The 27,715-nt window shown below is 46.5% G+C and overlaps 1 protein-coding gene across 4 annotated transcripts in view; it reads left to right on the top strand.

The window, feature by feature from the left end:
- NCOA1 (nuclear receptor coactivator 1) overlaps positions 1 to 27,715 on the top strand; it is a 299,593-nt gene that overhangs the window by 204,702 nt on the left and 67,176 nt on the right. For all 4 annotated transcript variants that reach the window (XM_040348120.1, XM_040348119.1, XM_040348117.1 and 1 more), the window contains exons 7-10: positions 1,997 to 2,092; positions 12,449 to 12,589; positions 18,858 to 19,005; positions 24,025 to 25,393. In XM_040348120.1, coding sequence (XP_040204054.1) covers positions 1,997 to 2,092; positions 12,449 to 12,589; positions 18,858 to 19,005; positions 24,025 to 25,393 — 1,754 coding nt within the window. The remainder of the gene's footprint in view (positions 1 to 1,996; positions 2,093 to 12,448; positions 12,590 to 18,857; positions 19,006 to 24,024; positions 25,394 to 27,715) is intronic.

The following is a 27,715-nucleotide window of genomic DNA, read 5'->3' as shown; positions in this document are numbered from 1 at the left end:
CCATAGAAAAGGTAACAGGATGGGAAGGGAGAAAAAGGGTAGATAGCAGGATGGGAGGGGAGGTTGGTAGGGTAATGGGGTTAGCTATAGGGGAGAGTCTGGGAAAGTAGAGGCAGTGGAAAGGGAAGGGTTTAAGGTTTGCAACAGGGGGAGGTAGGAAGGTGGGGGAAGGAGAGATGGGTAAGAAGAAAAGAGAAGATGGAGGAAAAAGGAGATAAGACAGAGGCCAGGTGGTTCTTGACGGGCCCTTTGATGGAAAATTGGTCTATGGAGGGTGTTTAAGAGGGGGCCATTGGGTGTTGTCCCATAGAAGTCGTAGTGGGATGGGAAGGGGGAAAGAGGGCAGACAGTTGGATTGGAGGGGGAAAGAGGGCAGGTGAGATGGACAATGGGGGTATTGAGGTGGTTTTCAAAGGCCTACTTGATGGTAAATTGGTCTACAGAGTGTGCTATTGGGTGTTACCCCATAGAAAAAGTAACAGGATGGGAAGGGAGAGAAAAAGCAGATAGCGGGATGGGAGGGGGAGGTGGGTAGGGCAATGGGGTTAGCTATAGGGCAGAGTCTGGGAAAGTAGAGGTAGTGGCAAGGGAAGGGTTTAAGGTTTGCGAGAGGGGAAGGTAGGAAGATGGGGAAAGGAGAGATGGGTAAGAAGAAAAAGGAAGAGGCAGGAAAAAGGAGATAAGACAGAGGCCAGTTGGTCCTTGAAGGGCCCTTTTATGGTAAATTGTTCTATGGAGGGTGTTTAAGAGGGGGCCATTGGGTGTTGTCCCATAGAAGACGTAGTGGGATGGGAAGGGGGGAAGAGGGCAGACAGTTGGATTGGAGGGGGAAAGAGGGCAGGTGAGATGGACAATGGGGGTATTGAGGTGGTTTTCAAAGGCCTACTTGATGGTAAATTAGTCTACAGAGTGTGCTATTGGGTGTTACCCCATAGAAAAAGTAACAGGATGGGAAGGGAGAGAAAGGGCAGATAGCGGGATGGGAGGGGGAGGTGGGTAGGGCAATGGGGTTATCTATAGGTGAGAGTCTGGGAAAGTAGAGGTAGTAGAAAGGGAAGGGTTTGAGGTTTGTGAGAGGGAGAGGTAGGAAGGTGGGGGGAGGAGAGATGGGTAAGAAGAAGGGCCCTTTGATGGTAAATTAGTCTATGGAGGGTGTATAAGAGGGGGCCATTGGGTGTTGTCCCATAGAAGAAGCAGTGGGATGGGAAGGGATGGGGCGGAAAAGGGCAGACAGTTGGATTGGAGGGGGAAAGAGGGCAGGTGAGATGGCCAATGGGGTTTAGTAAGGCAAGGGTTAGGAAAGTGGACGTAGTTAAAAAGGAGTTATGGAAGTTAGTGGAAAAGGAGAGTGGGGCAAGAAGAAAAGGGAAGAGGGATGGAAAAAGAAGAGAGAGCAGAAAAGGGAGAGAAAGAAAACAAAGAGGGAGGAATTAGGACCATGAGTTGACTGCCTGCCATGTAAATAGTTAGCACTAAGTTATAGGGGATAGTCGGTCACCTATGATATCCTTGTCTACCACTCTTTCAAGAATCTTCCGTGTGTATATTCCAATCTGATGGTCTGTTGGCTTCTCAATGAAAATTTTAAAATGTGTGTTTTTTTTTTTTACTTTGTCGAAAATCAGTGAGGGGGTCTTTCAGGCTCTAGCAATAGTTAATCTGGTGACCATAAAGACGTGTGTAACGTGTGTTAAGGTTCTCTCCACTCAAAAGATTCCCAGGATAGGCTTATAAGGAGGAACTTTCCATTGATTCTTGTGTACTGTAGGTTAAGAAGGTTGATATGTAGGAGGAAGCAGATGGAGTTATAGAACCCTATAAAAAAAAAGGAACTTTCAATGGTATATTTAGCGGCTTATGTATCTGACCAGAATATACACTTTAAGCAGCCTTCTATATCGGACATAAAAACAAGGCAGTTATGTAGGTAAATGCCTAAAGAGATTTCATTTTCCTATACAATAAGCTAACCAGTGTCTTTGTGTCTCCTTGGCAGATTTCCAGTCGTGTCTGATCTGTATTGCGCGGAGATTACCTCGGCCTGCTCCTGTTCCCCCTATTGAGTCTTTCATCACAAAGCAAGACGCTACAGGTGAGCACAGTGGCCCATGGCAAGCTCCCAAAGTCCCCTCGCTAGGCTGTGCCATGAGATTTGTATGCAGGCAGTTGTGTTCCTGTGCTGTCATTGGTTCGCCTTTGCTGTTCTGAGCCCCAATGAAAAAAGGAATACTGGGAGCCCCGCTGATGGTGAGTTAGAACATGGAGCCAGCAGTCTGCAATGCAGCAATGAGATTTGGGTAGTACAGTTTAATTAAAGGGAAAATCGGAATGGGTACTTTGGATATGCAGATGATGCCCTTTGCTCTAGGTATATTTGAACCAGCTGCCACACTTTTACCAAACCTTTGGGTAGAGTAAATACACATGTCAAGTTTTATTGGTATCTTTTTCCCCTTTTCAGGACATCTCACTGCCATACTTACCAACATTTCAGTTCCGGAGCCCAGGATGCATTTACCCACACCCACAGACTTTCTCAGGTCCATCCAATGACCAGGCACACCTGCCCGAACCCCATTCACATACTGGAGTCTATGAACTAATCAGTGAGCCAGAAAAATGTTGCCCAAGGTCCAATAAACATTAAAGACGGCCCTGCCTCTATTAATGTAAGGAACACCCTGAGAGCAAGGTGCAGTATGGTGTGATGGGCAGTAAACACATAGGGCCAGATCCACGAAGCGCGGCGCTTCTTTCCGGCCGGCGTAGTGTATTTCAGATACACTACGCCGCCGTAACTTACAGCGTATTTTCCGTATTCTCAAAGAATGTGCGCCATAAGTTACGGCGGCGTAGTGTAACTGTGTAGGCGTAAGGGCGCGCAAATTCAAATGGATGAGATGGGGGCGTGTTTTATGTCAATAAGTCTTGACCCGACGTAAATTATGTTTTTTCTGAACGGCGCATGCGCCGTCCGTGGGGGTATCCCAGTGCGCATGCTCCAAATTAACCCGCAACAAGCCAATGCTTTCGACATGAACGTCATTCTACGCAAAGCCCTATTCGCGAACGTTTTACGCAAACGACGTACACAACGGAAAATTCGATGCTTGCCCGACGTCCATACTTAACATTGCGTACGCCTCATAGAGCAGGGGTAACGTTACGCCAAAAAAAGCCTTACGGAAACAACGTAAAAAACAGCCCCGGCCGGACGTACGTTTGTGGATTGGCGTATCTAGTTAATTTTCATACTCGACGCGGAAATCGACGGAAGCGCCATCTAGCGGACAGTGTAAATATGCACCTTAGATCCGACGGCGTACTAAGACGAACGCCAGTCGGATCGAGCCCTCATTCAGTCGTATCTTGTTTTGTGGATACAAAACAAAGATACGACGGGGCATCGTAGAACTTACGCGGCGTATCAATAGATACGCCGGCGTAAGTTCTTTGTAGATCTGGGCCAAAGAGTTCAAAATAGGCAAGAGCAATATATTGTAGAAAGGTTGTACACAATACAACTAGGCACGACTATACAGAGCCCCTTACGAACTGTTACAGTGGTCTGTAGACTGGAAAGATGTAAACAGACTCTGCAACAAGGAGTGGAATGCAGATTGGAAGGTCCACACCCACAGGGAAGGCTTTCTGAAGGGAGGTAGACATTGTCCCTTTTTCTCTGGAACCTTCCTCTCTCTCTAAGCACTGTCCCTGCCAGACGGGTCCCCTCACTAGCCACTCGCATTACAAGCCAAAACCCAGGAGTAGGCATCTTAAATAGACTCTGCCTAACCTAAGATGTCCGCTGAAGTCACTTGGGGCACCAGTGTCCAATCAGACAGCTGTCTACGGGTAACTGCAGGAAGTCACAGAGGAACCAAGTTCCTCACAAATTCCTTCCCCTTTCTGCATTGCCCATTTAGCCGAGAGCCACCTACAGTGGGGAATACAGACTGCATGCCACTGCCTACAACCCACTGAAGGCTCCTCTTCACCATAAAGGTGACACTGTGATCCCAGGACATGGCCCGGAACACAACATCATCAAGTTCAAGATGGCAAAACCAGGACATTTGACATCTATGTACTTTCTGCCCCCATGACACCGTGTGACAGAAGGACAGATAATGAGGGGAGCAGTTTATGGAAAAGATGAAGCGTCAAAAGGCTTTAAATCTGACTTTGTAGGCAAGATGGACGAGAGTATATTTTATTAACAGTGAATCATTTACAAACAAATCAAGTATAGGAAGAGTTAAAAAAACATAAACTTAACACAAAAAATACATAAGTCTATGGTGCAAACAGGAGGTTGACACCAAATGGGCAGCAGTGAGCCCCTGTGTGTCAACGCGTTTCGCTATTTTGCTTCCTCAGGACACACTCGGGGATTGTTGGAACAGGTCTCACTATCTTGTCAGCACAAGATTATCTCTGTATGAGAAACTCCAGAATGAACCTCAAGGTTTATCATATGGAGAAGAGAGATGACCCATATTTGCCGTTAATATTATGTAGCAAAGGAGCAAAAGTGTTTCTTCATACAGGGGCCCAGATTCAAGAAGCAATTGCGTCTGCGTAACCATAGTTACGCAGCGCAATTGCTTACTTGCGCCGGCGTTTCGAATGCTCCTGATTCAGGAACCTCGTTACGCCGACGGCAGCTTAAGATATGACTGGCATAAGGCTTTTATGCCAGTCATATCGTAGGCTGCATTCTTACGTTGGCCGCTAGGGGGTGTTCCCGTAGTGGTCAGCGTATAGTATGCAAATTGCATACTAACGCCGATTCACAACGTTACGCGAGCCCTGCGTACGCAGTTTACGTCGTTTCCGTCCGTCGGGTTTCGCGTAAGGCTGCTCCTGCTAATAGCAGGGGCAGCCAATGCTACGTATACCCGTCGTTCCCGCGTCGCGAAGTTTAAATTTTACTTCGTTTGCGTAAGTGAATCGTGAATGGCGCTGGACGCCATTTACGTTCACTTTGAAGCAATGCACGTCGGGAAAGTTTCCAGACGGAGCATGCGCCCTACGCTCGGCGCGGGAACGCGCCTAATTTAAATGATTCCCGCCCCCTACGGGATCATTTACATTAGGCGCCCTTACGCCGGGCATTTTTGAGGAGCGCCCACGCAAAGTACGTGGCTACTGCTTCGTGAATGAAGCGTAGCACAGTTAATTTGCGGGGGCGCAGGGCAAAAACGGGACGCTGCGCCTCCGTAAGGAGTGCGCAGCGGTACCTGAATCTGCCCCAGAGTTTATTGCAGAGTATCATACATCAGAGACACATGGTAAGCACCAGAATAATTAGGGAAGGGGAGGGAAGGAAAAAAAAAGGGGGGGGTATATCCAAAGCTTTTTCAAACTTTGTTAGGTCCATAATGTCAAGGACTTGAAGGTTTACCCATTTAGAAAAATATAAGTCTTGTTAATATAGGTAACAGCCTAACCTAACCTATCTATATCAAAGAAAGGTGCGGCTGCATGGGGTCCAGGAGTCTTTTAGGCCAGGCATGGATGGAGTGAATGTCTGTGTACCCCCAGGGAACCCCCCCAGGGATGCTAGAATTGATAGAGCCTTGAGGTCCATTCTGGAGTTTCCTATACGCAGATAATCTTGTGCTGAAAAGATAGTGAGACCTGTTCCTTCCAATAATCCCAGAGTGTGTCCTGACGAAGCAAAATAGCGAAACACGTTATTTTTTTTTATTATACTCTCGTCCATCTTGCCTACAAAGTCAGATTTAGAGCCTTTTTATCTTTTCCATAAACTCAATTTGATCCGGATGTGGCTTCAGGAAAGTTGTTCTACTTTTTGAGGGAAGCAGTTGTCACTGGGACAAGAAGATTAGTAATTATGACCTCATTAACCTCTTGACGTCGGCTGCACGTATATATGCGGCAACTTGGCGGATGGGCCTTAACGCCAAATGGCCGCATATATGAAGCCCTGTTTAAAGCACTTACGCCGACGTATAACACGTTACGCCGTTGTAAGTGCAAATGTGCGCCAGACCCACAAACTAATATGCGCCTAAAAACAGGCACACGCCGGGGTAGGGTGGGCGCACATTTAGGCTGGACACATGGGGCTGCTCCCATTGATTAGCCATTCAAACATGCAAATTAGGGAAATACGGCGATTCACGAACGTGCGTGTGCCCGACGCATGCTACGCGAGAAGCGCGTAAGTTGTACGTCCGGCGTAAAGTTATTCCCCATAAAGGAGGTGCAACCCAGCAACAGACATGCACAGGTCTGCACCAGGGAACACAAGCCGACGTATTGTGCGTTGGACGTGTGTCTGGCTGGGCGTACGTTATGTTTACGGCGTACGCAGTGATCCGGCGTAGCTTAGGCAGTTGTGCCGGCGTGGTTGTGAGCAGGCGCATGGGGGTGCTGTGCTTTCGTCCACGTCACGGCGCATGCGCAGTTCGTGATACGTACCTGTCTGGCGCTCGTCCCATCATTTGCATGGTGTCACGCCTCATTTGCATGGGTTCACGCCAACTTCAACCTACTCCGGCGTGCGTTGGGAGCACTGGCTTGCTGAATGCAATGCTTGCCTCTCTGCGCTGCGTTGGCGTAGCGTACATCGCTTGCTCTACGGCGGCGTAATGTGCGCCTTGCTCTCTGTGAATCTGGGCCTTTCTGTGCGGAGAGCTCACTCTCTGCACGCTCTCAGCACGGTAGCCAGCAGAGATCAGTAAGCACCAGATGCATACTTGCAATCAGGAGCTTTTTGATCACGTGATCACCACTGTGACAGCCAATCACAGCAGTCACATGACCTGAATGCCCACCTTTGCCTCCCAGGCTTTGAAACTCTAAAAGGGCTAAGAGGCGGTCGGCACAAGGGGGTTAAAGGACCCTACCTATTTTACTGGTGAGAAAAAATGTGTTTTCACTTCCTGTCAGGATAGGAAGCAGGGCCGTCTTTAATGTTGATTGGACCCTGAGCAAAACATTCCCCCCCCCCCCCCCCAGGCTCACCGATTAGTTACTAGAAGTTACTGCATGATTTCTTATTGTTGATTGTTTTTTAGAGATTACTGTACAACTGTACAGTAAGGGCTCTTTCACACGGGCGGCCCGTTCAGGTGCGCCTGCCATTTTTTTGGGGCGGACCTGAACGGGCGCTCCGTGCTCCTCTATGGAGCCGCGGATGTCAGCGGTGACATTCCCGCTGACATCCGACCCGCTCCGATCCGCCAAAGTGTGACGGAGGAAAAACCTACTTTTCCATCCGTCTGGCGGATCGGATCGGGTGAACACGGACAGACGGTCCGTGTTTATCCGATCCCCCCAATAGGGGAGAGCGGAGAAAAGACAGGGCGGTCCCTGCACAGAGTGCGGGGACCGCCCTGTCATCCGCCGGCTCAGCGGGGATCAACGGAGCATTACTGATCCGCCCCATGTGAAAGGGGCCTAATACTGCTCACTGATTGGTTGCTAGAGGTTACAGCACATCATCTCTTCACTGCAAAGGGGCATGATATACATATGAATGCTGCCCTTATTTACATATGAATCCCACCACTATTTACATATGAATGAACCCGTTATTTACATATGAATGCCGGTTATTTACATGTAAACACAGGGGGCCAGATTCTTGTACATTTTGCGGCGGTGTAGCGTAAGCCATTTACACTACGCCGTCGCAACTTACTGGAGCAAGTGCCGTATTCTTCAAGCACTTGCTCCGTAGTTTGCGGCGGCGTAGTGTAAATGGCCCGGCGTATCCCCGCGTAATTCAAAGGGGGCGGCTTGTATTTAAATTAAGCGCGCCCCCGCGCCGATCGAACTGCGCATGCGCCGGCCGGGAAAAAGCCCAGTGCGCATGCTCCAGCTCACGACGGAAAACGTCAATGACGCCGACGTGAGCGTCATTGACGTAAAGTCGTATTCGTGAACGACTTAGGAAAACAACGTAACCGACGGAAAAAGCCGACGCGGACCCGACGCCATACTTAACATGGCATTCGGCGGACTGGCGTAAGGTTACCCCTCATATAGCAGGGGTAACCTTACGCCTACGGAAACTACGTAAACGACGACTACGCGACGCAAATTCGTTCGGGAATCGGCGTATCAGGCTCATTTGCATAGTCAAATGAGACCTGAACGTAAACGCCACCTAGCGGTCAGCGTTGTATTGCATTTAGGATCTGACGGTGTAAGTGACTTACACCTGTCGGATCTATGGCGTATCTATGCGAAAATGATTCTAGGAATCACTCGCATAGATACCCGGGTCAAAAAACAGAGATACGACGGTGTTTCCTGAGATACACCGTCGTAACTCTTCTGAGAATCTGGCCCAGGGTCTGCAGGTGAGTCATCTGTACACAACAATAGGGCAGATCTGGGCAGCATTGGCAGCAGCACTTCACACTGAGATAGCAGGACGCAGCACATGACTAAAACTTCAATAGAATTTAAACTGGGATAGTTGGCAAGTATGTGTCAGCTGCTTTGGGCCCCACAACAATGACAGGGCCCAGGGCAGCTTCCCCTTTTGCCCTGCCTTAAAGACGGCCCTGATAGGAAGTGATGGGAAATCTTTCCAATGGTGTCACAGGGATTCTGTTCTTTCCCTAATAAAAAAACAAAAAAAGAAGTTCACCTGAGTTGACCACTGGTGGCATCTTTTGTGATAGCCAGAGTAAGTTCACCTTCCAAGGCGGGCAGCTTGGAGACGGCTAGTTAAAAGAGAAAATCCTATACTGACATCTTCGGTTTGAACAGTGAAATGAGCAGCAGACGTTTATTAGCCTAAAATAGATTTTAAAAGCTGCACTTTACATGTTCACCTTCTCCCAACATTTTCTGTAATGAAAATGCTGATAAGATCATTACAAACTCGATCCGGTTTATACAAGACTTATGGTGGAATGTGGAGCATCTGGCTGCATTGTTGCTGGAGACTGTTTTATGGCAGGTGGTTCCCCAGCTGTTTTATCATTAAAGGATAACTGTGCTTTTAAAAAATGCATTAGCTCTTTCAATATATCCAGGACAGCTTTGTAAATATAACATTTTACCCCGGCCTCTTTCCTTTCCCATGCTTTGACACCTGTCATTGCGGGCTCACTCCAGTTTACAAGATACGGGGGCCTCAGATGCTCCACATGTCTCCAAAGGGCCGTAGATAATATTTCTAATATGTAATGCTATAGAAGACTGTGATAGACTGGAGAATTATTGGGGGGAAATGGTCAGAGACTATAAATACAGCTGTTCTGTAAAGCCCTCAGAGATTTGTTAGAGAACCTTAGTGAACAAACAACATCATGAAGGCCAAAGACCACACCAGGGTTAGATTTTAAAAAATATCCCAAGCTGTGAACATCTCACAGAGCTCTGTTCAATCCATCATCTGAAAATGGAAAGAGTATGGCAGAACTGCAAACCTACCAAGACATGGCCGTCCACCTAAACTGACCGGCCGGGCAAGGAGAGCATTCATCAGAGAAGCAGCCAAGAGGCCCATGGTAACTCTGGAGGAGCTGCAGAGATCCACAGCTCAGGTGGGAGAATCTGTCCACAGGACAACTATTAGTTGTGCTCTCCACAAATCTCACCTTTATGGAAGAGTGGCAAGAAGAAAGACATTGCTGAAAGAAAGACATAAGAAGTCCTGATTGCAGTTTGTGAGAAGCCATGTGGGGGACACAACAAACATGTGGAAGAAGGTGCTCTGGTCAGATGAGACCAAGATTAAACTTTTTTGCCTAAAAGCAAAACGCATGTGTGGCGCATCACCCTGAACACACCATCCCCACCGTGAAACATGGTGGTGGCAGCATCATGTTGTGGGGATGCTTTTCTTCAGCAGGGACAGGGAAGCTGGTCAGAGTTGATGGGAAGATGGATGGAGCCAAATACAGGACAATCTTAGAAGAAAATCTGTTATAGTCTGCAAAAGACTTGAGACTGGGTGGAGGTTCACCTTCCAGCAGGACAACAATTCTAAACATACATAAATAGTAAATTATACGCTGCGCTTTGGAATGTTACCGTATTTATTGCGGTATAACGCGCTCCCGCGTATACCGCGCACCCCTAAAGTTGCCCCGAATCCTGTGGAAAGTTTTTTTGGACTTACAGTTTTGGTGTCTTGCGCGGCGTCCATCGGCGGCCTCGTCGGGTCCGGCGTCCTTCTGCGGCTTCGGGTGTCCTCTTCGTCGGGTCCAGCGTCCTTCTGCGGCTTCGGGTGTCCTCTTCGTCGGGTCCGGCGTCCTTCTGCGGCTTCGGGTGTTCTCTTCGTCGGGTCCGGCGTCCTTCTGCGGCGTCCTCGCGTCCTCCCCGCTCGTTTCCCGCGCCGAGTTTGAATACTGCGCGGACGTATACAGAGCGCAGTACACTCGTGTATTGTCGGCAATGCTCGGCAACTCTCGCGCTGACGTCCTGTACGTCCAGGACGTGAGCGCGGAAGGAGCCGAGACTGCCCGACTATACCCGAGTGTACTGCGCTCGGTATATGTCGGCGCAGTATTCAAAACTCGGCGCGGGAAAGCGGGTATCGGCGTATACCGCGCACCCACGATTTTGCCCTGATTTTCAGGGCAAAAAAGTGTGCGGTATACGCCGATAAATACGGTACACAACAAATGTGTGCTGAAGATCCTAAACATACAGCCAGAGCTACAATAGAATGGTTTAGATCAGGGATATGCAATTAGCAGACCTCCAGCTGTTGCCAAACTACAAGTCCCATCATGCCTCTGCCTCTGGGTGTCATGCTTGATACTGTCAGAGTCTCGCTATGCCTCATGAAACTTGTAGTTTGGCAACAGCTGGAGGTCTGCTAATTGCATATCCCTGGTTTAGATCAATTGTTAGAATGGTCCAGTCAAAGTCCAGACCTAAATCACATTGAGAATCTGTGGCTAGACTTGAAAATTGCTGATCACAGACGCTCTCCATCCAATCTGACAGAGCTTGAGCTATTTTGCAAAGAAGTATGGGAAAAAATGTCCCTCTCTGGATGTGCAAAGCTGGTTGAGACTTCCCCAAAAAGACTTGCAGCTGTAATTGCAGTGAAAGGCGGTTCTATTGACTCAGGGGGGGCGCTATACAAATGTACCCCCCACACTTTTCACATATTTATTAACAGTGGGGTAGATTCAGGTACAGCTGCGCGCTCCTTACGGAGGCGCAGTGTACCCTTTTTACCCTGCGCCTACGCAAATTATTTGCGCTACGCTTCATTCATAAAGCAGTAGCCACGTAATTTGCGTGGGCGCTCCTCAAAAATGCCCGGCGTAAGCGTGCCTAATGTAAATGATCCCGTAGGGGGCGGGAATCATTTAAATTAGGCGCGTTCCCGCGCCGAGCGTAGAGCGCATGCTCCGTCGGGAAACTTTCCCGACGTGCATTGCGGTAAATGGCGTCGCAAGGACGTCATTTGCTTCAAAGTGAACGTGAATGGCGTCCAGCGCCATTCACGATTCACTTACGCAAACGACGTAAAATTTAAACCTCGCGACGCGGGAACGACGGGTATCCTTAGCATTGGCTGCCCCTGCTTTTAGCATGTGCAGCCTTACGCAAAAACCGCCGTACGCAAACGACGTAAACTGCGTACGCAGGGCTCGCGTAACGTTGTGAATCGGCGTTAGTATGCAATTTGCATACTATACGCTGACCACAACGGGAACGCCACCTAGCGGCCTGCGTAAGAATGCAGCCTAAGATATGAGGGCATAAGAGCCTTATGCCACGCATATCTTAGGCTGCAGTCGGCGTAACGAGCTCTTTGAATCAGGAGAAGTCGTTACGCCGGCGCAAGTAAGCAATTGCGCTGCGTAACTATGGTTACGCAGACGCAATTGCTTCTTGAATCTGGGCCATTGAAATCATTTTCCTTCTACTTTTCAATTACGGGCCACTTTATGTTGGTCCATCACATAAAATCGCAATAAAAAACATTTAAGCCTTTAGTTGTAACATGAGAAAATTTGGGAAATTGTAAGGGGTATGAATACTTTTTCTAGGCACTGTATGTGTGGAGAAGCCAGGAATACATTTATACTTTATCCCAAGTGTCATCTTTCACACCTTTTCTGGCTGCCGTACACAAGATGCCGACAAACGACAAATTGATAACACGGTTCGTGCGCCATACGAAGATGAGTGCTGGCAAACAACTTCACTCTCCACTTATTTTTATTGGCCCGCTGACAGAGCGTACGAGAGGTTGTGCAAACACTCGATTTGGAAAGCTTTGCCCCGCATCTAGAGTTCTTTCCTCCCGGCCGAGGCCAAATCCCTGACATTAAGTATGATTATGTTTGATGAAGGAAGACAATCTTGTCATTTTTCCAGGGCTTGTTGCTTTTAATAGGGGGGCTTCTCTAAAAGAAAAAAAATCTGTGTTTTCTTATGGGACGGCTTACAGTAACAGAGTTCTTGTGTGTTTTTTAATTTTTCTGTTTAGGTAAAATAATCTCTATTGACACGAGTTCCCTGAGAGCCTCGGGAAGTACGGGCTGGGAAGACCTGGTCAGGAAGTGTATCTATGCTTTCTTTCAAGCTCAGGGCAATGAACCATCCTATGCCAAACAGCTCTTTCAAGAAGGTGAGTGTAGCGTCTGCACCGGGTTGGGGGTATCTAAAATACAAACATGGCATAATTGAGACCTTTCAGATGAAGGCTCGCTTCCGAGGTCGTTTCGAGCTGAGCTCTGGGATGGGAAGCTGAATATGCGTTTGAAATACATGTATGGGAATCGGTATAAAATAAATCAATTAAAGATTAATTGATTTAAACCGCGCTCTACCTAGGTAAAGCTTTTTAAAGTGCAAAATGCTTAAAAAATTGCATCAAACAGCATACACAATCATATACATGTGTAAAATTATATATATATACATATATATATATATATATATATATATATATATATATATATATATATATATGCAGCCACTGTGCCCCATCAAACGCAGCCACTGTGCCCCATCAAACGCAGCCACTCTGTCCATCAAACGCAGACACTGTGCCCCATCAAACGCTGCCAGTTTGCCCCATCAAACGCAGCCAGTTTGCCCCATCAAACGCTGCCAGTTTGCCCATTAAATGCAGCCAGTTTGCCCATCAAATGCAGCCAGTTTGCCCATCAAACGCAGCCAGTTTCCCCATCAAACGCAGCCAGTTTCCCCCCTCAAATGCAGCCAGTTTCCCCCTCAAATGCAGCCAGTTTCCCCATCAAATGCAGCCAGTTTCCCCATCAAATGCAGCCAGTTTCCCCATCAAATGCAGCCAGTTTGCCCATCAAATGCAGCCAGTTTCCCCCCTCAAATGCAACCAGTGTCCCCCATCAAATGCAGCCAGTTTCCCCATCAAATGCAGCCAATTTGCCCTCAAATGATGCTAGTTTCCCCATCAAATGCAGCCAGTCTCCCCATCAAATGCAGCTAGTTTCCCCCGCAAATGCAGCCAATTTCCCCCTCAAATGCAGCCAGTTTCCCCCTCAAATGCAGCCAGTTTCCCCCTCAAATGCAGCCAGTTTCCCCCTCAAATGCAGCCAGTTTCCCCCTAAAAATGCAGCCAGTTTTCTCATAAAATGCAGCCAGTTTCCCATAAAATGCAGCTAGTTTTCTCATAAAATGCAGCCAGTTTTCCCATAAAATGCAGCTAGTTTTCCCCTCAAATGCAGCTAGTTTTCCCCTCAAATGCAGCCAGTTTCCCCCTCAAATGTAGCAAGTTTCCCCCTCAAATGTAGCCATAAAATGCAGCCAGTTTTCTCCTCAAATGCAGCCAGTTTCCCCCCTCAAATGCAGCCAGTTTCCCCCCTCAAATGCAGCCAGTTTCCCCATCAAATGTAGCCAGTTTCCCCCTCAAATGTAGCCATAAAATGTAGCCAGTTTCCCCATCAAATGTAGCCAGTTTTCCCCTCAAATGTAGCCATAAAATGTAGCCAGTTTTCCCCTCAAATGCAGCTAGTGTCCCCATTAAATGCAGCCAGTTTCCCCCCTTAAAGCAGCCAGGTTTGCCCCCTCAAATGCAGCCAGTTTGCCCCTCAAATGCAGCCAGTTTGCCCCCTCAATGCAGCCAGTTTGCCCCCTCAAATGCAGCCAGTTTGCCCCCTCAAATGCAGCCAGTTTGCCCCCTCAAATGCAGCCAGTTTACCCCCTCAAATGCAGCTAGTTTGCCCTATCAAATGCAGCCAGTTTGCCCCCCTGCCCGGCACTGACCTTTCTCGTGTCAGAGCCGTCCTCCTCCGAGTCCTCAATGTCTTCTCCCGTCCTCGATGTCATCTCTGTTATGATTGGACGCCTAATAGCCAATCAGGTGACCAGTAACCAGACTTTGTGCACCTGATTGGCTGACAGGCGGGTTAGTGTTAGGGAAGCATTGTTTAAACAGGGAACGCACAGCCTGTGTGCCCTCTGGTTAACCATTTGGAAGCTGATTAGAGCTCTATCCATTGTTGAGTGATGGGTGCAGGAGAGAGGGGGCGGCGCTCCTGCGCCCACTATGGACGCACCGCCACTGTATATAGAGTCCAACAAAGATTGTAACATCTACTCAGTGTTCAGTAAATAATCTATAATCAAACAGTAAATAATCAAACACCGCCATCACCTGCCACACATCCTACTCACCAGAATTTCATGACCCCCCCCATTACAGGTAGTCATATACGCTTATGGATAATGCCAAAAGAGATTCACACAGCCACGGCACCGATCCGGACGAGTATCCAATCAGGTTCCCAGGACACCTATTACAGGTCATCACAGACACTTGTGGATATTACCAGTAGGGAAATTTTCACAACCCTAACACCGATCCGAACAGATGTCCAATGCAGAGGCATAACTAGAATCTTTAGAGCCCCGGTGCAAGAAACCATGAAGGGCCCCCCACTAGGGTTGTTGCTGGGTCTACAAAAGATCTCCGGCTAGAGCCCATAGCAGCGAAGTAAAGAAAGTCATACCTTTGGGCGGGCATACACATGTATATAATATACGTGTGTGTGTGTGTGTGTGTGTATGGTGATATATATTGTTACATATCTGAGTGTGGATCCCCCACTTACATCAGGGTCCCCAGAGCCCCCCTTTACATCAGGGTCCCCAGAGCCCCCCTTTACATCAGGGTCCCCAGAGCCCCCCTTTACATCAGGGTCCCCAGAGAGCCTCCCTCTACATTAGGGTCCCCAGAGAGACTCCCTACTTATATTAGGGTCCCCAGAGCTCCCCCAATTACATTAGGGTCCCCAGAGAACCTCCCCTTACATCAAGGTCCCCAGAGAGCCTCCCCCCTTACACCAGGGTCCCCAAAGAGGCTCCCCTTACGCCAGGGTCCCCAGAGAGCCTCCCCTTACACCAGGGTCCCCAGAGAGCTGCCGATCGCCTCCTCCCACTGCACTCTAAACAGCCAGCCAGGATCCCCAGAGAGCCCCCCCTTACACCAGGGTCCCCAGAGAGCCCCCCCTTACACCAGGGTCCCCAGAGAGCCCCCCCTTACACCAGGGTCCCCAGAGAGCCCCCCCTTACACCAGGGTCCCCAGGGAGCCCGCCCTTACACTAGGGTCCCCAGAGAGCCCCCCTTGCAGCAGGTTCCCCAGACAGCTTTCCCTTACACCAGGGTCCCCAGAGAGCCTCCCCTTACACCAGGGTCCCCAGAGAGCTGCTGATTGCCTCCTCCCACCTCCTTCCACCTCTCCCCAATGCACTCTAAACGGCCAGTCAGAGGTGCAGGGCGAAATGCCGGGTCTTGGGGGGGCCCCCCCACAGCGGTATAGCGGAAGGGCCCAGTCACAAGTGCGACTGCAGCAACCCTTAAAGTTCCGCCATTGGTCCAATAGTTAGTGGAAAAAGACAAGCAAAAAGAGGGCTTCCATGGTGACGTATATCACGATTTATTCAAAAAATTAGTTAAAAACAAGTCACCATTGCAGCTTAGCCATCCATGTGTTGGAAACGCTGTTGGCGTTCCAGCTGCGTTGCAAACAGCGGAAGTGACAAATCATGCTCAAGCCACCCTACGCATTTCGTCAGCACGCTCTGACGTCATCAGGGGTCATGACTGTGATCACCTGTAACGGGTGTGCAGGATGGCCATGTGAATCCATTTTGGCATTATCCATAAGCGTTTATGACTACCTGTAATGGGGGCCATGAAATTCTGGTAAGTAGGATGTGTGGCAGGTGATGGCGGTGGAAGATCTACAGTCACTCCTTTATTGTTCATCAGGAATTGGAAGATTCACATGCATTTTATTGTTTGATTATAGATTATTCACTTACATTGGACACTGAGTAGATGTTACCATCTTTGTTGGACTTTGTTGATTTTTTTTTTTCCACCTATTTTCACTTACAACGAGCTGCTTTTATTGTCACTATTAATATTGATTATCTTTGCTATTTGCGCAGGTTTGGGGCGTTTTTCTGATAGATTCCCTTACATACATATTTATGTTGATGAGTATATCTGCCCAAAAAATTTTGTGATTCTGTTAAGCCATATGTGTGATTTACGCATTCCTGCCACATGGAACAAGAGATTCTGGCACTGGTACAGGAAGGGTTGGTCTTCTGTGCACAAGATCGTGGTACATGAGGGATAATTATGCAAACATATATATATATTAGGGAAGGTTAGGATTACAGAGACGGGGTAGTGTTAGGGTGATAAAAAGGGTTAATGTTAGGGTTTCAGGGAGGATTAATTTAATGGTTAGGGTTAAGATTAGCATTAGTTAATTTTAGGGCTACAGAAGGCTTGTGTTAGAGTTACATGGAAGGTTTAGGTTTACAGGGCAGATTAGTATTAGAGTTAATCTTATTAACAGGGTTAGGTTAGGTTTAATGGAAGAATTGGTTTGGGGGACTACAAAGAGGGTTGGTATTAATGTTGCAAGGAGAACTACTTCTAGGGTTACAGGGAGGGTTAGGGTTATAGGGGGGTAGTGTTAGGTTTACAGTGAAGGTTAGTGTAAGGGTTACTGTTGAGGTTACAAAGAGAGTTAGTGTTAAGTTTACAGGGAGGGGTTAGTGTTAATGTTATAAGAAGGGTTAGTGTTTGGGTTACAGGGAGGGTTAATGTATGGTTACTGGAAGGGTTAGTACTAAGGTTACAAAGAGGGTTATTAGGAGGATTCACGTGAGAGCTACAAGGAGGGTAAGTGCTAGGGCTACAGAGAGGTTAGTGTTAGGCCGCGTACACACGGTCGGACAAAACCGATGAGAATGGACCGAGGTTCAGTTTCATCGGTCCAAACCGACAGCGTGTATAGACCATCGGTCTGTTTTCCTTCGGTCCAAAATTTTAAAACATGCTTCAAAATCGAACCGATGGACTGCTGCTCGATCGGTCCAAACCGATGGTTAGTACAGAAAGCATCGGTTCAAAACCCACGCATGCTCAGAATCAAGTCGAAGCATGCTTGGAAGCATTGAACTTTGTTTTATTCAGCATGTTGTGTGTTTGACGTCACCGCGTTCTGACCCGATCGTTTTTTGGAACGATGGTGTGTACGCATATCAGACCATCAGGCCACTTCAGCGGTGAACCGATGGAAATGGCCCATCGGACCATTCTCATCGGTTTGGAACGACCGTGTGTACGCGGCCTTAGGGCTACAGGGAGGGCTAGTATTAGGGGTATAGGAAGGGTTAGTATTAGGGCTATAGGGAGGTTAGTGTTAGCCTCATACACACGCCCGTGCGGTTTACTCAGCAAGAAAGCTCTGCCAGCAGTTTTCTTGCCAAGAAAACCATGCGTGTGTATGAGGCTTTAGAGTTAGGGAAGGGTTAGTATTAGGGTTACAAAATGGGTTAGCGTTGGCATTACAGACAGGGTAAGTATTAGGGTTATTGGGGGGTTTGTTGTGAGAGCTACAAGTAGAGTTGGTGTTGGGGCTACAGGGAGGGTTTGTGATAGGGTTACAAAGAGTGTCAGTGTTCAGGTTACAATACAAACCAGGGTTAATGTTGGGCTTATGGTCAGGGTTATGTTAGGTTTATAGGAATGGGGGATAGAAAGAGTGTTAGTGTTAATGTTACAAGGAGGGCTACTGTTAGGGTTACAGGAAGGGTTAGTGGTAGAGTTACAGGGAGGGTTACTGTTAGAATTACAGGGGTTACAGGGGTTACTGTTGGGGTTACAGGGGGCGTTACTGTTAGGATCACAGGGGGCGTTACTGTTAGGATTACAGGGGTTAGTGTTAGGGCTACAGGGGGGTTAGTGTTGGGGTTACAGGGGGGTTAGTGTTGGGGTTACAGGGGGGTTAGTGTTGGGGTTACAGGGGGGTTAGTGTTAGGGTTATAGTGATAGTACTATCTTGCAAATGTCAATTAGCCACCCACAACCCGATGGCAACAAGCAGTTAGACATTCAAGCTTCCCTTGTTTGAGTTTGGTGTCACAGCGATGTTCCGAAGAATGGGCTGTTAATTGATCTGAATGAAGCAATCCAACCTACATATTTAACAAGGTAAGCCTGCTAGCACTGCTATGATACTAAGTAAACAATATGGAGGCACGTAGGACTAAAGAACAATGGACAAAACAGGTCACTAGCATTAACACAGCAGTTTTTGTTTTTGAGTCACCCCTGTAGTTTTATTACCCGTTGATCCTGCCAGTTGAGCCATTCAAATAAAAACAGCTGTGTTAATACTAGTGACAGACTTCATCATATGTGTAATTTTTTTTATTCTTCTTGGAGTTCCACTTTAATCATTTCGCTGCCAATCCCTGTTAAAGTAGACCTAAAAGTGGGCTTATAAAATTTAAAAGAAGCCTAATTGTTTTTTGTATGAAAAAAAATTCAGATTGCTCGATTTCTAAATATAAAAAAAATGATGTAACTGTCTTGTGATTGTCCGCAGTGATGACGAGGGGGACGGCTTGCAGCCCTTCTTACAAGTTCACCTTGAGTGACGGCACTGAGTTGAGCGCGCACACAAAGTGCAAACTATGCTACCCACAGAGCCCAGAAATGCAGCCCTTCATTATGGGGATCCATATCATAGAAAGGTGATGGATGAATCCCGGTCTTCTTTTTTGTATCTTTTATTAAGTCATTATTTTAAAGGATTTCTTCCTTTCACCTCTTTCTTCCCTTTTACCCCCTTTCCCTCTCTTTTCTTTTCTCCAACCTTCCAAGATTATATCTGCAAGGCCATTTGATAGTCCAAGGCTGGTATCCCAGCCTAGAGTTCCAAGGACTCCTCTTTTTTCATCCATGCCCACCATGCACTCTCCTGTTGGCAATTCAGACAGTGTAAACTCTATACCAATGTTAGATGGAGGACCTATGACCCCTGTGGCATTTTTCTCATCATCCATGGACATACTGTAATAGGGTAGGGTATGCAACAATAGAAAATCCTAGGCTCTTTTCTAATGCCAGAATGAACGTTTTCATACAGGTCATTAACGATGGACCTAGAAACCCCTTGAAACCCTTTTCTCCAACATCTTCTCTTCTATGGCAAGTCCCTTCAGAGAGTTCCCCTGGAAGTCTTAGGCCTCGTACACACGATAGGTTAACCAGAGGACAACGGTCTGAAGTGGGCCCTATAGGTTATTTAACCATAGGTTAAAAAAAAAGCCAACTTGCTTTAAAATTAACCTATGGATTCCTAACCGATAGGTCAAAACCGATCGTTAGTAGGCACGACCATCGGTTAAAAATCCATGCATGCTCAGAATCAAGTCGACGCATGCTTGGAAGCATTGAACTTCGTTTTTTTCAGCACGTCATTGTGTTTTACGTCACCGCGTTCTGACACGATCGGTTATTTAACCGATGGTGTGTAGGCGTGACGGACCATCAGTCAGCTTCATCGGTTAACCTATGACAACTGTCCTTCAGACCGTTCTCATCGGATGGACTGATCGTGTGTACGAGGCTTTAGTATGCAGCCTAAAAAAAAATTAAGTCTAAAGAGAGTAGTATTGGTAATTCTTGGGGACAGCAAGACTAAAAGTTCATTGGCTGCATCAAATCAAAAACTTTAGCCACTGCAGAAAGCAAATTGTGAGACGGGGACTCAACCTCCCTAGATTCATTGCCTTGCGTAGCTGTTAGCAATTCTAGAAGTTCTGGAAGTTCAGTGGCTGGACCTGAAGTTGAGGGGATCAGATGGTACCCCAAACAGCTGACCATCTAGGCTCCCCTCAACATTAGGTCCGGTCTGCAGGTGTCAAGGGACGCAGTCCAATCAATTGACAAGCCTTGTTTTTTGCTAGTTTGTGAGTATATATATATTGCTTTTATGTTTGTATTAAAATATTATACCACTGGTAATGCACAAGGTCGGTGTGCCCTCCTTTTTTTCTAGTTCCAAAGAATACCCATTGTTCTAAGGAGGGCTGCAAGACTATAGGCTTTGCCTAAATCCAAAGAGTGGATCACACCACCCATGTATAGCTAAAACACCCAAGCGCAGGAGATTGTTATTGTTTTGTAGTTCAGTGGCTGGAACATATCCCTCTTCTCAAAATTCTTGACGAAGAGACACCAAGATTTTGCTATCGGCTACTTAAAAAGGCCTTTGGATATAAGTAATCTGTCTATAGATAATAGCAAGAATGGTCTATAGAAAAAAGCATTGGAAGCAATAGCCAGCCTTATGGGAGCACCCTACCTTCCTTAGTTTCTCTCTCCACCCCAAACTCCTCCAGCTTCCCTTTTCCCTTTTTTCCTCCTCCTTACTTTCTTTTTTTCCCCTTTCTTTTTTTGATGGCTTTCCTTCATCTATATTCTCATTTTCCTCTCTCTAACCCCTCTCCTCTCTACCCTTCACACCTGCTCTACAAAATCTAAAAGGTAACAACAGTAGATTGAACTGTTTAATTAGTAAAACAAATAGTAAACCAGTTTATGGGATTTGTAAAGTGCCAAACCAACAACAACTCTTATAAAAAATATTATTTTATTACATTAAAGGGGTTGTAAAGGTAATTTGTTCCCCCCAAATTGCTTCCTTTACCTTAGTGCAGTCCTCCTTCACTTACCTCATCTTTCCATTTTGCTTTCAAATGTCCTTATTTCTTCTGAGAAATGCTCACTTTCTGTTCTTCTGTCTGTAACTACACACCGTCATGCAAGGCTTTCTCCCTGGTGTGGAGACAGCCTCTTGAGGGGGGAGGGGGCGAGCAGGAGGGTCAGGATGCCCACTACACACAGCTCCTTTCTCTATCTGCAAAGTAGAGAGCGTCCTGACCCTCCTGCTCGCCCCCTCACCCCTCAAGAGGCTTTCTCCACATTAGGGAGAAAGCCTCACATTACTGTGTGGAGTTACAGACAGAAGAACAGGAAGTGAGAATTTCTCAGAAGAAATAAGGACATTTAAAAGCAAAATCAAAGGATGAGGTAAGTGAAGGAAGACTGCACTAAGGTAAAGGAAGCTATTAGGGATTTTTTTTTTTTTACCTTTACAACCCCTTTAAGATTCTAAAATCGCATAAGAACAGCAGTGGGGTTCAATCCCAATTGCATGAACTTTTTTTAGCCCAAATTGTGTAGAACCTCCATATCTACCCTACAAAAACCTGCTGCTGCTCAGCTAGTTGAATACCGTATTGTATCTCTATCTCTAATTCAAAAATCGGAATATGATTGGACATGTGCATTCGTTTTCGTCCAAATGCATTTTCGTACAAATTTCAGGGATTTTGGCGTTCGTTTTAACAAACCATAACGAACGCGCAGAATCTGAAATATCCGGCATAAAAAAATGCTTTATTTTCGTTTCGTTGCGACAACAGTTCGATATAAATAGAAGGTTCAACATGACGGTGACAATAGCAATCTGTGTCTATCGAATCTGCGGTCGAATGTGCCTAACCTAACTCTATTAGTCCAAGATTATTCGAAAAGACTCAACATTATAGAGACATGAAGATTCGACATAGAGCGAAAAGATTCGACATGGAGAGAAAAGATTTGACATAGAGAGAAAAATTCGACATAGAGAGAAAAGATTCGACATAGAGAGAAAAGATTCGACATAGAGAGAAAAGATTCGACAGAGAGAGAAAAGATTCAACATTAGAATAGAAGAATTCTAATGTTGGTTGACTAGTAATAATAATTAATAAACATAATTATTACTAGTCATACAACATTAGAATTCTACTATAGCTTGTGGGCGGAGAATTCGACCGGAAATGTACGATTGCGGAGTCGTACGGTTTAGCTGCTTCGTCGAATCTTCTTAGAACATTCGACAGACACCATAAGCCTTTCAATTGACAGATTCGACCTTAATTAATTTGGATTTTCGAACAAATGCATTTTTTAACTAAACAAAATAAATGAAAACGAATTTTGGGAGCAACTAAACAAATTTATTTTTCAGACAAAACCGAAATTCCAAAACAAAATATTTCAGTGTGCACATGTCTAGGTAGTATATGTTCAGTCATCTGAGCCGATTAATGCAGTAGGAAGCCAAAGGCTTAAGTCAATGTGTTTCCCAGATCTGATTTGCTTCACCACAAGATTTACGGAGGTGAATATATGTCAAAGAAACCATCTATTTAGTCATGTCCTAAAAGAAAGAGCACTTAGAAAGGAGACAGCAAGGATCATAGAGATCATACAATGTTCCAACACATCTCATTGACTTCTAAGCAAGATCCACCCATTTGAAAGTTTAAGGTGTCACTGCAAACCAGGAAATTATACCAGGATCCTCATTATATTGTATCAAAGATAGGGAACATTTTAAATATTGCTGCATCACCCAAAATAAGTAAAATTCTCCAGCGCTTATTTTTTTTTTTAGGAGGCCAAAGTTCTACTTTAATCTAATTCCTGGAAAGCTGGAGGAGGTAGGAATATGGGGGCAGTTGCTGATGCTGACCAAACCACATATAACCACCTACAAGGGTAAAGTAATAGACTATCTCGGTACTGATACAACGACAAAATTAATATGGTAAAAAATACTGTTTAATACATATAAAACATACAAAAGTATTAAAAGAAATACACCACAAAATCAACTACTGACGGGTACCCCCGTAAGGTTCCTGTTGGAGTGGAGTATGAATTGTTTCCTCTACCGGTTTCGCGGAAATTAACCGCTTCTTCAGGAGGAGTGGTCTGTGAGACAAATAATGCAATAAGGCAAAACATACTGTAAGTACAAAGCAATACAAACAAACTTTAATGCAAAAATACAATCAATGTTTAAGATAAGGAAACCTGCTCACCCGTTCGGTCAAGGCCGACTGGCGCCAGAAAACCGAATGGTTCCTCCAGCTTTCCTATATTAATTTGGATGATGGTACTCCCTTTATGATATATTATCTAATATTATGTGAGGCTATACTCAAATCTTGTCTTAATCTAAGTCCTGATACTGTACATTTAATAGGTCCTTTGAGCTGTAGGGGCGGTAGTGCAATAAAACAATAGTCATTCTGCCAACTAAGTACCACCATGATTAAGAAAATGTCACCAGCACACCATGGATCTTCAGAATGGGTCCAAAGCTTCATTCAGCAATCACATTGTTACAGCAGAAGCAACGTTTCTGAGCCTCGCAGGACTGCTTCATCAGGCATGTGACCACACCATCTCCACCGTGGTTGAGTGTACATTGGAGGCGGTGACATCAGTGCCTCTTCTCCAGCCTAGAGGGGCTGATTGACAGTATAATACCTCCCGACATCATGCCTACTGTTAGAGTTTTCAGAGCCACTCTACTCCCAGTGTCACCTGACAACATCAAGTAACCAACTAGAGCCTCTGCAGCCATCCCTGTTCCTAAGCTGCAACTTTTTTGTAACAAAAAACAGGACAAGATGAGATTATATGATTTTAACTTTTTTTTCATTTGTTACGTTAACTGGGTTTTCCAGCTGAACTACAGTATGTTTTTATTCTGGTGCCTTGCACATGCTGAGGGTTTCTTTACAGAACTATGCCTATCTTACTGAATGGACTTCCTTCCCCTTTTATTTTAGACATAATGTATTTTTGTAGTTTTTATTAAAAGAATGTCATAACCATTAGAAAAACTCTCTTTTTGTTCTTAGGGATCAAAACTCTCTTTGCACCCAAGACAACACTAACTCAGGAATGTCACTACCGCGACTCAGTCCCTCGATCAACTCTACCATCTCCCCAGCGCCAGGAATGCCCTTCTCTTCTACCACCTCTCCATCCAGTGGCAGCATGCTGACCTCCAGCGTAAACCAGCAGCATGTCACCGGCCTCCATAACATCAGCAGTTCCAACACCAGCCAAGCTAACTATGGATGTTCTCCTGGAAGTCAGCTTGGAACCAACGTGGCCTTAAATATGGGGCAGGCCGGACCCCAGAATAGTAACAACCTAAACCTCAACAATTCCCCCATGAGCAGTCCTGGGATGAGTCCTTCCCAGTTCATGTCTCCAAGGCCGCGGGGTAGTCCAGGGCTGGTGTCCCGGCCTAGAGTTTCAGGTAATCCTTTTTCTCCACCCATGCCTACCATGCACTCCCCCGTTGGCTTGTCGAGTAGTGGTTGTAACAACAATAACAACAGATCTTTTTCCAATGTTCCCCAAAACTCCATGCCAATGTTGAATGAAGGACCTATGACCCCTGTAGGATATTCCTCACCCTCCCCAGGCATGACAAGTGGGATATGCAACAACAGTAACAATCCTAGGCTCTTTTGTAATAACCCAATGAACCCCTCTGTTCAGGCCATTAACGATGGACCTAGCAACCCCTCCAACCCCTTTTCTACGACATCCCCTGTTCTGCGGCAAGCCCCGTCACAGAGTTCCCCTGGAAGGCTCAGTATGCAGCCCATAAAAATGGAGCCTAAGGAGAACAGTCATGGTAATAACAACGACAGTCGGGTTGGGGACAGCGAGACTAAAAGTTCATTGGCTGCCTCAAGTCAAAAACTTGTTCAGCTCTTGGCAACCACTGCAGAGAACAAGTTGCGAGATGGGGATCCAACCTACCGAGATCCACTGACTTGCCCCGTTGTTTCCAATTCTGGCTGTGGGAGTTCAACGACTGGAACGTGTCCCTCCTCTCACAGTTCCTTGACCGAGAGACACAAAATTTTGCATCGGCTCCTTCAAGAGGGAAGCCCTTCGGATATAAGTACTCTGTCTATAGACCATGACAAGAAATGCTCTGGGTCCAGCAATAGCCAGACTCAGGGGAGCACAGCAGACATAAAGATGGAACCTTATGGCGAAAAGAAAAAGGACTCCAAAGATCAGCTTCTTCGTAACCTACTGGACAAGGACGAGAAGGAGGTGAAACCGTCTCCTGCCCTAAGCCTGGATGATGTCAAAGTCAAGCTGGAAAAGAATGAGCAGATTGACCAGTGTGGCTCTGCGTCTGCACGTACCACAATGGGCAAGCAAGTTCAAGAAGACATAAAGCTGGAGACTCAAAATCAGGTAAGACTTGTTCTATTTTCTTTTGTCTTTCACTGGCTGCTTTTTGAGGTGTTCCAATATTAGAGAATATGAAAGAAACTTTGCTCTTTTTGGTTGTGATGTGATTTGTGGGTCCATAAGCGCAGAGCAAGAAAAAAAGGCATCTATATCTTTTTCTGTATTTCAAGTCGAACAGTACTCCAGGCTCAACATTCTCCTTGGCTTTATTATGTGCTTGACCCCCAAGAAGTCCTTGACACCCAGGCAGGGCTGGACTGGGACAAAGATTTGACTCTGGACTTCATCCAGACTGGCCCACTTAAATTCTGAGTGTCCCCATCAGCGGCCCCTTTAGAGTGTCCCCATCAGCAGCCTCCTAACATCAGAGTGTCCTCATGACCAGCCTCCTCACATCAGAGTGTTTTCATCACCAGCGCCTTACATCAGTGTTGGAAGAATGTCCCTTACATTGGTGATCAGTGGGAAGAATGTTCCTTACATTGGTGATCAGTGGGAAGAATGTCCCTTACATTGGTGATCAGTGGGAAGAATGTTCCTTACATTGGTGATCAGTGGGAAGAATGCTCCTTACATTGGTGATCAGTGCGAAGAATGCCCCTTACATTGGTGATCAGTGAGAAGAATGTCCCTTACATTGGTGATCAGTGGGAAGAATGTCCCTTACATTGATGGTCAGTTGAAAGATTACCCCTTATATTGGAGGTCCGTAGGAAGAATGTCCCTTACATTGGTAGTCATTGGTGGTTAGTGGTCATAATACCCCAATTACAGGAAGCCAAAAAGATCACTGGTGTCATGCCACTGGCTCTGCCAAGTGATGTTGGCCCAGAACTATACCAGTATCATTGGATGGGAGGTCATTCAGTCACAGACAGTGGCGGTGCGTCCAAAAAGGGTGCACGGATGCCGCCCCATCTCTCCTGCCACCTCTCTCACCATAGATAGATTCATGCATTGCATGAATCTATCTATGGTGGCCGCTGCCATCCCCTATTAATGCCGGGAAAGGGATATCACCGCTCCAGGTAGGTCAAACAACAGCAAGCCTCTCCTCCAGTTTAGAAGCCAAAGGTGCTGGTAATGCATATAGCAATGAGATAGGAAGAAATTCTGGACAGCCACACTCCAAAAATTGCCTTTTGTTCAAAAATGGGATCAAAAATACATGCCACAGCAGAACGGACATAAGAGCTGACGCATTTCACACTATTAAACAGTGCTTAATCATAGCTATGTGCCCGACCCATTTTCGGGTGCCGGGCACCTGAATTACAGCAGCAGGTTTTTTTTTTTGAAGCAACTGATTAGAGCCTTAGGCCCAGATTCTCATACATTAGCGTTGCTCCTGGGCAGCGTAATGTATGAGCTCTACGTTACACCGCCGCAGGTCTACAGGTTTAAATCCTGATTCTCAGAACACTTACCTGTAAACTTGCGGCAGTGTAGCGTTAGATTGCTCGGCGCAAGCCCGCCCAATTCAAATGGGGCGGGCACCATTTAAATTAGGCGCGCTCCCGCGCCGAGCGTACTGCGCATGCTCCGTCGGGTAAATTACCCGACGTGCATTGCGCTAAATGACGTCGCCCCGACGTCATTTGCCTAGATGTATACGTAAATGGCGTCCAGCGCCATTCACGGACGTCTTACGCAAACGACGTAATTTTTATTCAATTCGACGCGGGAACGACGGCCATAGTTAACATTGGTTGCGCCTGCTAATTAGCAGGGGCAACCTTACGCGTCGGGTACGCTACGTAAACGACGTTAATTCGCTGCGTCGACCTCGCGTATGTTCGGGAATCGCCGTACTTGCCTCATTTGCATAGACGACGGGGAAAAGCGATGATGCGACACCTAGCGGCGGGAAAAAAAATTACTTTTAAGATCTGACAGCGTAACAGCCTTACGCTTGTCAGATCTAATGGGTACCTATGCGCAACTGATTCCGGGGCCAGATGAGGTGTTACGACGGCGCTAATGGTGTTGCGCCGTCGTAACGCCTTTGAGAATCTGGGCCTTAGGCTCTAATAGGCATCCAATTCAATTTGAACAGCAGGCGCCAAGCTGGGCGCTCGCTTTTCACTCAGAGTTGTGTTAGGAAAGCAAATTAATCGCTTTCCTAACACTGAACCGCCTCTCAGCCAATCAGGTGCTCAGGTCTGTTACCTGTCACCTGATTGGCTGAAACGACAGGCGCTGTGATTGGACGGCACCTATCAGGCGTCCAATCATAGCAGAGGATGGGAAGAGAGAACTGGAGAAGACATCAAGGAGTGTGGAGGACATCGCCGTGACCCGATGCCCCGCCGAGACAGGTAAGTG

The sequence above is a fragment of the Rana temporaria genome, chromosome 4 (genome assembly GCF_905171775.1).
Source record: "Rana temporaria chromosome 4, aRanTem1.1, whole genome shotgun sequence".
In the NCBI taxonomy this organism is placed as follows: domain Eukaryota; kingdom Metazoa; phylum Chordata; class Amphibia; order Anura; family Ranidae; genus Rana; species Rana temporaria.
Note: the sequence above shows the minus strand (reverse complement) of the source record. Positions and strands in the feature narration are given on the sequence as shown.